This window comes from Psammomys obesus, unplaced genomic scaffold (genome assembly GCF_907164565.1).
Source record: "Psammomys obesus unplaced genomic scaffold, mPsaObe1.curated_primary_1811, whole genome shotgun sequence".
NCBI lineage: Eukaryota > Metazoa > Chordata > Mammalia > Rodentia > Muridae > Psammomys > Psammomys obesus.
The window spans coordinates 6419214-6429250 of record NW_026590405.1 but is presented as its reverse complement, the minus strand read 5'-3'; the positions used below and the strand labels follow the sequence as shown (position 1 = coordinate 6429250).

At 59.8% G+C, this 10037-nt stretch overlaps 2 protein-coding genes across 7 annotated transcripts in view; one reads left to right on the top strand and one right to left on the bottom strand.

Annotated features, from left to right (window-relative positions):
- Hmga1 (high mobility group AT-hook 1) overlaps positions 1-6402 on the top strand; it is a 7332-nt gene extending 930 nt beyond the window's left edge. For 2 of the 4 annotated variants that reach the window (XM_055607176.1, XM_055607174.1), the window contains 4 exons: positions 2379-2545; positions 3672-3755; positions 4220-4270; positions 5179-5306. In XM_055607176.1, the coding sequence (XP_055463151.1) occupies positions 2411-2545; positions 3672-3755; positions 4220-4270; positions 5179-5232 (324 nt within the window). In that variant the 5' untranslated portion in view covers positions 2379-2410 and the 3' untranslated portion in view covers positions 5233-5306. Of the gene's footprint in view, positions 1-957; positions 1122-2378; positions 2546-3671; positions 3756-4219; positions 4271-5178 lie in introns of those variants that run through there. The other 2 variants (XM_055607175.1, XM_055607177.1) reach the window with 2 other exon arrangements.
- A 233-nt stretch (positions 6403-6635) lies between these two features.
- Positions 6636-8471, bottom strand: Smim29 (small integral membrane protein 29). 3 transcript variants are annotated; one of them, XM_055607179.1, is made up of 5 exons: positions 8404-8471; positions 7322-7504; positions 7140-7165; positions 6864-6969; positions 6636-6772 (listed from the first exon to the last, which is right to left on the bottom strand). In XM_055607179.1, exons 2-5 carry the CDS (start codon positions 7430-7432, stop codon positions 6707-6709), a joined length of 309 nt encoding a protein of 102 aa, XP_055463154.1. In that variant the 5' UTR covers positions 7433-7504; positions 8404-8471; the 3' UTR covers positions 6636-6706. The 3 variants fall into 3 exon arrangements, with proteins under 3 accessions (XP_055463154.1, XP_055463156.1, XP_055463155.1); XM_055607181.1 differs by having other exon boundaries at positions 7382-7504; XM_055607180.1 differs by lacking the exon at positions 7140-7165.
- Between the last annotated feature and the right edge of the window lie 1566 nt (positions 8472-10037).

The window sequence follows — 10037 nt, the reverse complement described above, 5'->3', positions numbered from 1 at the left end:
GGCCGGGGTGGGCGCTCCGCTCGGGGCCGCCGCGTCCTCCGGACCCCAGGCCGAGGGCCCCCCGCGCGCGCCCGCGGGGGTGCGGAGGATCCCCCGGGAAACGGCGCGCCGAGGGGGAGGGGGTGCGCGGCTGCGGCGAGCGCCGCTTGTGCACCCGGCGGCGCCCGTGCACCTCGCGCTCTCCGCGAGCCCGGCCTCCGGGAGGGGCGCGCGCTGCGCAGCGGCGGGAGGTGGGCGCGCGCCCCCCCAGCCGGGGAAGTTCCAGAAGTGCGGGGGAGGGGCCCGGCGCCCCGAGATTCCTCTCTGGCCTCTGCTCGGCCTTTCCCAGGGTGGTGCTCTGCGTGGACGAGGCCGGCTCGCAAGGCCCTGGGTTTCGGGTCTTCACCCACACACACCTTTGGCCCTGCCCTGCGCCTCTCCAGCCCCCAGGGCCGGGCCTGCCCTCCGCCCCCACAAACTGGTTCCTCTGCTTTGCCGGGTTCTGTTAGAACTAGTCCCTTTGACTCCCCGTTTTTGCCCCCCCCCCCCCGGTTTTGGTTTACGGGGAGGGAGGAGAAGGAGGTGTTCTTCCGACTCGCACCAGGTTTCCTGCCCCCAAGGCGGGCTTGGGTGCCCCCTCTGGCAGGAAGTAGGGCCGGGCGCACCCGCGTGGTGGTGCATGTGGTCGGGGTGCGTCGTTTCCCGCGCCTGCAGGCTCTGCGCCCCTCCCCCTCGCCCTAGCTCCTGGAAGCGCCGGCCTACAACCGCCAGGCCCGGGACACTGGCGGAGGCACCCTCACTCTGAAGTAGAGGGCGCCAGGGTCGGAACCTGCTTCTCAGTAAACAAAGTGGCGGTCTGTAGGCGTTCCGCAGGAACCTCCATTTTTGCCAAGTTGCTGTGTGACCTTGGGCCACTCAGGGGTCTTCTCTGGGCTACTTAAAGGGGAAAAGAAAAACCAAACGTGACAATGGACCTGCCAGGATGTTCAACTCTGGCCGCCACTGCACAGGGCCTTGAACACTGAGGGCCACATGGCGAGTGCCCGTGAGGAGACAGCCTGGAGGCCCAAGAAAGCACAGCGGGCGGCCTTGGACTTTAATGTGGCTTCTGCGCGCCAGGCCTGCCTGATGCTGAGAAACAGGTGGGGAAGTTTCCTTGGCCCTAGTGGACAGGGACTCTAATAAGCTCTTCATGCAGTGGGGGCTTTGGGGAGAGCAGGTGGTTTAAAGGGCTCCTAACGGCAAGAATCAGGGAGGCACCAGGTGGCGTCACAGCGTCCGGGGAGACTGGCGGGCTGGGTGCGTGGTCCCTTGGCCTGGGGCTGGCTTTCCTCCATGACCCCCCTCTGAAGGGCCCCGGCAGACCTCAGTGTGAGGTCAGCGCTCCTTGAGCTGATTAATTTTGATGTTTGGTTTGAAGGAGACCTGTGGTGTAATGTAAGATTCTAATCACGGTCTGTAATTAGAGAACAGACCAAAGCCACTAATGATGGAGCTGGCCCAGCTACCCTGCTCTGAGGGGTCTCGAGGTTGAAGTATTGTACTAGAATAATTAGCTAGAGCCCCACCATCTGGAGGGTCTCTTACTGCTTGAATTAGGAAGACCGTTAAGTGTTTTAAAAAATCACAAAAGTTTTCGAAAATGTTTTCCTGCCAATGGAGTCAAAAATTACCAGTTGTCTCACAAGAGGGAAAGAGGGTTGGGCGCAGCCTGTGTTAGAAGAGCACTGCCCAGCACTTGTGAGGCCCTAGCATCGACCCTCAGCTCAAAAGGAAGGACCCCGGTCCTCACGATGGCCGTGAGGTAGCTCTGCGTTGAGAGGCTACTGCCTCTGGCTTCTGCCCTCCTTGAGGACAGGCTGTTTGAGTCTCTGAATGGGCTCCTGGGCCTGTGGCTGGGGGTGCACCCTGCTGGCCGTCTTGTTTAACCTCTCCAGAGGAGATCCCTAAGTGCAGGGTGCAGGCTCTTCCTATGCCAATCTCCACCCCCCTGCACACGGAGTGTGTCCTGACCTGGAGTGCCAGGCTTCTTACTACCGAAGTCTTTAGGTTGGGATCTGCCCTTCCCCCGAGATGCTCTCCACGCAAGACTTGGGAGACCCTCGGCCCCTCCCTCTGCCTCCTCCCCCATCTCTGGCTCTTGAGGGTGTGGTGGGCGCTAGCAGTGTGTTCCGGTTCTCCACCTTGGAGCTGCTGGGTGTCAGCCCTGGCAGGCAGTGGGCATGGGGCTTCCTAGGGCAGCAGCTGGCAGAGGGAGGACGGGGGTGAGGGACCCTTGAGGCGGGTCTGACCTGGCGGGGCCTCGTGGGTGCCCTCCCGCCATTGTGCTGGGGAGGGGCCTTGTCTGGTCTAGGGTGGTGGAAACAGCTGTGTAACTGTCGTATCTCCCTGCATCACAGCCAGTCTCTCAGCTGCCCCAGAGGGAAAGAAGATGAGTGAGTCGGGCTCCAAGTCCAGCCAGGCCCTGGCCTCCAAGCAGGAAAAGGACGGGGCTGAGAAGCGAGGCCGGGGCAGGCCACGCAAGCAGCCTCCGGTGAGTCCTGGGACGGCGCTGGTAGGGAGCCAGGTGGGTGTTGCTTCTGTTTCCTTTCTTGGGGCAGGGAGGGGTTCGGAACTGTCTCCTTCCGTATGTGCATGTGTGCTCCCCGTCCCCGGGCACGCTCACTGCCCAAGGCCACAGTGTGGCGAGCCACCCCTGTCTTAACGCTCACCCAGGAAAGCAGAGGCGGGTGTGGGGTCCAGGCAGGAGGGTCAGGAAGGCCGGACCCTGTCTTAAAGGTGTCTAACATTTTTGCCCTGGCCAGAATGAAATCAAAGGCCAGGTGCCTTTTCACAGTTGTGAGCGTGTAGTGATACTCTGTCATGTTGCTGTCAGGGTTTTTTACGCCCTTACTACCCATTTCTGTACTTCCTCATGTCAAGTGAGAGAGCGTTCTTGGACTTCCTTGTGGCCCTTTTTATTTAGTTACTTATGCTGGCCCTGGCCCTGTAAGTGGGCACTGAAGCCCTGTGCGAGGCCCCTGCAAGGGAGGCCAGCGGGATGTTGGCTGTGCCACCTGCCTGCCTCTGCTGGAGCTCTCAGCGCTCCACAAAGTTGCGTGGGGCGGGGAGCTGTTGGTGGCCCTGGGGAGGAGGCAGAGTGTGTCCCCGCCAGGTCGTCTTAGCTGAGAAAGCCTGCTGGGTGATGGGGTTTCCCTGCCGTCTCCAGGTAGGGTCATTGGACTGTGGCTGCCGCAGGGGTTTGTGGCCAGGCTGGCTTCAGGTGCAGTGCTGGCTGGGGTTGGTGAGCGGGAGCCCTCCGGCAAGCACAAGCTTTTGGGGTCTGGATGTGCAGAGGGGTTTCTTCTGTGAGGCATGAGGGGCAGGAGCAGTTGTGGCCAGTGCTGGGCGTTGGCCTCAGTGCTGTTTTGACTTACCTGGCCCTGGCAGGGCCTCTCCACCTCGTACAGGTGAGACAGGCTACAGTGTTGGGCATTTTGCAGACCACCAGTGACACAGTAGAATTGATGGGGCCACCTGACCGCGCTCTCCCTGCTCTAGTGACACCTTTCCCAGAGGTCTCTGCTCGCTTATCTTTGGCTGTGGGGCCCGCGGGCTTGCCTGCTGCGTCCCCTGTGGACTCGGGGTTGGGGTGACCTCCGAGGGGCTGACACAGCTTGGTTGTTACTGTTTCCCTGACTCTGTCGTTGCAGAAGGAACCCAGTGAAGTGCCAACACCGAAGAGACCTCGGGGCCGACCAAAGGGGAGCAAAAATAAGGGAGCCGCCAAGACACGGGTAAGGCTCTTTCTGCGTGATGTCCTGGGGTTAGGCCAAGAGTGTTCATGGGTCTTTGCTACTGTGGAAATTGGGGTGTCCAGGACAGTGGGGAATAGATGGAGACTGAGGCCTGTGCCAGCTCAGGGCTGAGAGTGTCGCCCTCATTCATCCTGGGGACACGGAGCGTGCAGGGAGGGCCAGACTCACGTTGGTATCAGCCTTTCAAAAATGTTGTCTTGTTTTTTATTTTCTAACACACGACTCATATCCTTTTGAGTCACTTGTGGAGGAGGGAGTGGGAGGGTGTGTATCTTGGGTGGGGGTTGGGGGCTGGCCAGTCATCAGCAGCTGGACTTGGGTGGACCTGCTGGTGGGGTCCTGGGCGGCCTGAGCCAGCCCCTTGCCCGGTCACACAGGGCTTTGGTGTCTTGTACTGTTGAGCACTCTGCACTTAACAGCTTGTTTTTTCCCCAACCCTCTAGAAGGTTACCACAGCTCCAGGGAGGAAACCAAGGGGCAGACCCAAGAAGTTGGTAGGTTGCTCTTTTATTTGCGGGGGGGTTGGGGGAATAATGCCCTGGAGTTTGGCCAGGGATGCTGAGTGTTTGAATATATGTGGTCAGGGTTAGCTTCTGCTTCAGAAATCCCATGTCTCCAGAAAAGAATTCGTAATTTCAGGTACTCATTGTGGGAGGGGTGCCATGGGACCACATTGGGCCCCCAGAAAGTATCCTGCGCACATAACTCCTTTCCTGGGACCTTCCTGGAAAGACGAGAAGTGCAGATGTAGATCGGGAAGGGAAGCATGCACTGTTTGGACCCTATAAGTGGGGCTCTGTAAGGAGATGTCAGCCCTAAGAATGCTGTGCTCCTTCCTGAGTCCCTTTTCCAAGCTGTCTTTAAGATTCCTTGATCTGAGCCACCCCGTACTGGAGGGGAAGGGGGCCCTCTGGCCGGGCCCCAGGATGAGTAACAGGAAACTAGTTGTTTTGGAGTTTGCCTGGCACTGTGGGGGCCATGGGGCCCTGCGGTGTCCCAACATTCCCGCCCAGTGAGTGAGCCCCCGGGTCACACGCTTCCTTCCCACCCTTGGCTGCCTTCTTGTTAGCAGCACACCTGTTTCATGTCGCCTTATAGTTCCCCTCCAGTTTTTGTCTCTCTTGCCCTTCTGCCTCTTCCCTGGAGAGCCTGCCGCTTCCTTAGCCCTCCGTGTAGGCCTGGGCCAGGCGCCTGGTCTGGCCTGTGTGAGAGCAAGTGTGTGTGTGTGTGGTTTTTTTTTCCTCCCTTTAAATCCTTCATTTTTATGAATGAAAGCAGCGTGGAGGTTGCTGAGTCACCCACACACTCAGCCCTGACTCATCCCCCTTCTGCAGAGGAGAGCCTTTGGGGGGGGGTGTTAGCGGAGGAGGGCCAGGCCCAGAGTCTCCTTTGCTTCCCACAGGAGAAGGAGGAAGAAGAGGGCGTCTCCCAGGAGTCCTCGGAGGAGGAGCAGTAACCACCACAGCGCTGTGCCGCCTGCTCCTCAGCCCCTGAGGAGCAGCTTTTCCCCTGGGACTGGAAGCCCTGCTCCCAGGCCCCTCCCCGCCCCCACTGCACACTACCGCACTAGCTGCAGGCTCTGCGGCACCCATGGGAGCAGGATTCGGCCCGTGCCCTCCTCCCCGCCACACCTGCCCTCTCCCGACAAGGCTAACCTCCCTCTTAGCCGCAGCCCATCCTGCCGCACAGCTCCCCGAGAGAGCTGCTCTCCGGGCTCTTTGTTTCTCCAGTCCCTTCTGCTCTGCTGTTCCTGGCTTCCTTGTAGGGGTCCTGGGAGCCTTCCCTGGCCTTAAGGGGCCCCAGCCCCGCTCCGCTCCTCTGACAAGCCCCGTTGGCTGAGCTGGCAGCAGCAGGTGTGCTCAGGCAGGGGATGCTTGCCTCCCGGCATGCCCCCACCAAGCTATGACCAGGTGGGTTTTTTCAGTCTCTCCTGCCCCACCCTACCCAGACCCTGGAGGTTGGCTAAGCCCCTTGGGCTACTGGAAGCAGGACAGGTGTGGGCCTACCCACCTTGTTCTCACCTGGGACAGTGACAGATGGAAGTTAACATCCCCCTCCAAGGTGAGGTCCTCTTTGGCTTCCACCTAAGGCAGAAGGGGGACTTTCTCCCCCCCACTTCCACTCTAGGCTGCCCCCTTCCTGCAGCGGGCACTACGGAGCTAGCCTTGCCCCCTCCTTTTGCCCCTCCCCGGCCCCCAAGGCTCTGGTTCCCTCTTTTCCTCTGTTCACAAACTACCTCTGGACAGTTGTGTTGTTTTTGGTTCAATGTTCATTCGGAGACACCCACCATTGCTGCTGCTACCAGCGCCAACATTTATCCTCCCGTTTTTTTTGTTTTTGTTTTTTTTTTTTTTTTTTGCCTGCACTCTCCTCCCCAAGACACTCTAGGGGAAGGGGGCTAGGGTACAGCAGGCCGGTCACCTACTCCACACCAGGGAAGATGGGGGCCTGCCCCATGGATGCTGCAGCAGAGTGAGGAGGGGGCCTACTTTGATGGGAAAGGGTGTAGGGCCACCAAACTCCCCTTGTTCTGTGGGGGAGGGGTGGCCAGTGTTTGTCCCAGCCTGGGGCCTCCCTCTGGTTTCCTATTTGCAGTTACTTGAATAAAAAAATAGCCTTTTCTGGACTGAGTTTCTGGTGAGACCAGGAAGTAAGGCCTAAAGGAATCAAGGAATAAAGCCACACTGCCAGGACTCAAAGATGGAGTCCACCCCAAGGAGGGTAGCTTGAAGTCACAAAAGTTTATTTACAGAGTATATACACATGATACTATACAGCTGGGCCTGCCACTACAGGAACGGCTCCAGGGACCTCTTAGGGGAGCAGAGCCACCAAACCATGAAGAAAAAAGGCCGGTGAGGGCCTGGCAGGCTTGGCTCAGAGCAGCCCTGTACCGATGGGTGGGTGGCAGGAGAGAGGGTCGTGGACACTCATGTCTTGATGTCCAGCAGGGGCATCCTCTTGTGCTGGTAGCTGTTCTGCCAGCCATGTACCACCTGTGTGTGGGGCAGGGCCAGAAGAATGAGGGCTATGGCAGTCCTCCGTTAAAGGAGCCTGCCGGGGGGGGGGGGGTGCTTGCTCACTGACCTTGGGGTCTCCCACATCAGACAGCAGCTCCTGCTCAGCCTCGTGGAGCTCTTCTGCGGGGTCATAGCTGTACATGGGAAGCAGGTGATGGCGAAGCCGGTCCACCCTGGGGAACGGGACAGTGGGCTCAGCCCAGGCCCTTGAACCTGGTGGCTAGTCCCCATCCTAGCCAGTGATGCCATCGGACCATAAAGGGACCTCCAGCGACTAGCCAAAAGCCTGGAAAAGCATTCAGCTAGGGCAGAGAGCATAGCGCCGGGAAGCAAGGACACTCACCGCTTTTTCTTCTGCACATACATTACCTGTAACAGAGACACGGTGCTGTGGAGGCTGGGGAGGTCAGTGTGGCCCATCATGAGGGCCCACTTCCACACCCTTAAATAGCTGAGATGCTGTGGGCACCAGGCCAGGCCCACCCAGCAGCTGTCTCAGCCGCATCTGATGTGGGGGCTCCTTACCACAGCCACCACCACCCCGACCAGGGTGATGAGGAAGAAGGGCCCCAACACATAGCCCACCATCGAGTCGCTGTTGGCCTGGGGGGCATTGGGCACTGTCGTGTTGCTCATGGCATCAGTAGCCAGATAGCTGTGGTCTGCATGGGCAGTGGTGGCGTCGGGAGGGCGCCTCCCCTGGGCTCCCTGGGGAGGAGGAAGGGAGGTTATCAGTTGTACCTATGGTGATAAGCAGGTCTGCGTCCCTCCCGAGCCTGGAAATCCAGGAAAACTAAGGTCAAACACTGGGATGATCAGCCGGGTGGCTGTGGCTCTGAGCCCCAAGATCCCGGACTGGCCTGCCTGCTTCCTGCCCAGCGCTTAGGACAGGAAGGTGTGGCCCAGCGCGGATGCCTGGTAGACACTTTCAGGGTGTCAGCTGCTTAGGGAAGGTTAGATGAAGGTGCAGGGCTAAATGGAGGGAAGAGATGGATAGGACGGTGTAGGGGTCCTGATTTTGCACTGCAGGCGGGCAACCCCAGGCCTGGGTCCTACACGCTTCTTGTCCCTCGAGTAACCCCAGACAGCGGTCCTCGGCATCGGTCTCAGTGTGGTGTGGACACTGAAGAGATGGAGAGTATCTAATCTAGATGTCACCTGCGTCGAGTAAGCCCGGGGCTCCGCCTATATCCCTCCCCTCCCGGCCAGGGCTGACAGGCGGAGGTGGAGAGGGTGGCCTCCACCGACAGAAACGAGATCATCGCGGGCGGGGCGGCGGCAATGAGATGGCCCAAGTTCCTGTCCAGGGCTATCAGACAGAGGAAGAGGTACGAGTAACTGCCCCAAGCCCTTGGGCCAGTTTTGCCAGTTCCCTGTCGCCAGCGAATCAAGCCGAGGGGCCAAGCCAGAACGGGAAGGCTATGAGGCCGCCCTTCTTAGGATTCTGGCCCGCCACGGCGGGGAGGAGGTGGCTCCCGCGGCGCTGGGAGGCGCGGGGGACGCGGGGGTGCCGGGGGGCCCCTAGCCGCCTGGGTGCCCTGGGACCCCGGCACCCCGAGCTGCCCGTGCGGGCGCGCTGCAGCCCATCCGACCCGGCCATGCCTTACCTCCCGCCGTGCAGCCCTGACAGCAACACCGTGGGTTGGCTCCGGCCCCGGAAGAGCCCTCCGGCGCGTGATCAAAGAACCCGGAGAGAAGGCGGGGCCTTAGCGCGACTCTAGCCCAGTGGCCAATCCGGAGGCGGGTGGGCGGGCCGAACAGGGGCCGGCCGCGTCCATGCCGCGACGGCAGGGGGCGGCCGAGCGCCGCGCAGCGGGAAGGGTGCGGGGCGGCGCGCTTTCCCGGCCGCACGCGGGCGGTGTCGGCGAGGAGCTGGCGTGCGGCGCCGGGGCTGTCGTGAAGCTGAGATGATGGCGTGGGACCGGAGCCAGCACATCCTGGGGCGGAGTGGGGCGGCAGGGCGCTTGCTTGGGTCACGGGCAGCTTGAGTTCAAGCTGTTGTGGTCTGATCGTTACTCAGACCGGAGAAATCTGAGTATGACTAAGTTTAGGTGGAAGAGGCGGCTCAGCGGTGAAGAGCGCGTACTGGGAACCAGCCCCCGTGAGGTAGCTCACAACCATTTCCAGAGCATCCAACACCCTCCTCTGACCCCCGCGGACTCCAGGCGATCAGGTGCTGCAGGCAAAACACACACATCAAATACATATATATATATATATATATATTTAATTGATGGGATTCAAAAATGTTTTGTGTTTGTGCCAGAGTCTCACGGTTTAACATCCTCGCTGGCTTGGAACTCGCTGGCGACGTAGCTCAGGGCAAGCCTGTGCTTTTTGTGAGCCTCCTGGATGCTGGCTGCGCATGTGTCACCACGCTCAGGGAGGTAGCCCAGACTAGTCTTGAACTCCTGATCCTCCTGCCTCCAGCTCACCTCCTGAATGCTAGCTAGCCAAGCGTTCTACCAGGTGAGCTAGCTTTTTCCCTCTCCCACCATTTCCCTTCTCGCCTCCTTTCCACCTACCAGATGCTGGGAGTAAAGGCAGGACATGCATTCAAGGTATATGGACTTACACTTACCCTGAGCATGTGTTGTGTGTGTGTGTGTGTGTGTGTGTGTGTGTGTGTGTGTGTGTGCAGTCATGCAGCAAACCTCTACTCCCGCTCAGTGACAACTGGACGGCTCCGGACTGAAAGTCATCTAAGAAGGCTGGTGGCGCTGGAGCAGGCTGAAGCCTCCTGGGTCAGTCAGGCGGTAAGCAGGACAAAGGACAGCCCTAGGGGCCCTGTTCTTGCAGAGGAACCCCAGGGGGCAGGTACGAGGTGCCCAGGGAACTTAGGCCTACTGGCTACTTCCTGCCTGGCAAGGGTGTTGTGAGGTACTTTGTCTGGGCCTGGATGTCCTCTGCCCCTTCTAGAGACAAGGGCAGGAGGGCAAACGGAGATACCACGGAGAAGCTCTTTCCTCAGACACTACCCCCAGACTGGGCAGGGTCAGGCAGAGGGAGAGAATCAAAGAAGCCTGAAGTCCGGAGGTTCCAGGGACAGGCGCTCTCACCTTCAGCAAAGAGACCAGACACCCTAGGCTTCAGTCAGCCCTCCAAGGATGTCGGAGCACGCACAAGATCTTAGAGGCTGGGCCCCTTAACACCCAACTTCAGTTCACCGTTGGGACTTTCACAATTGACCTCTTTCCTCCAGACTTCTGCTCCTACCTCCAGAGTGCTGAGTAACAGCATG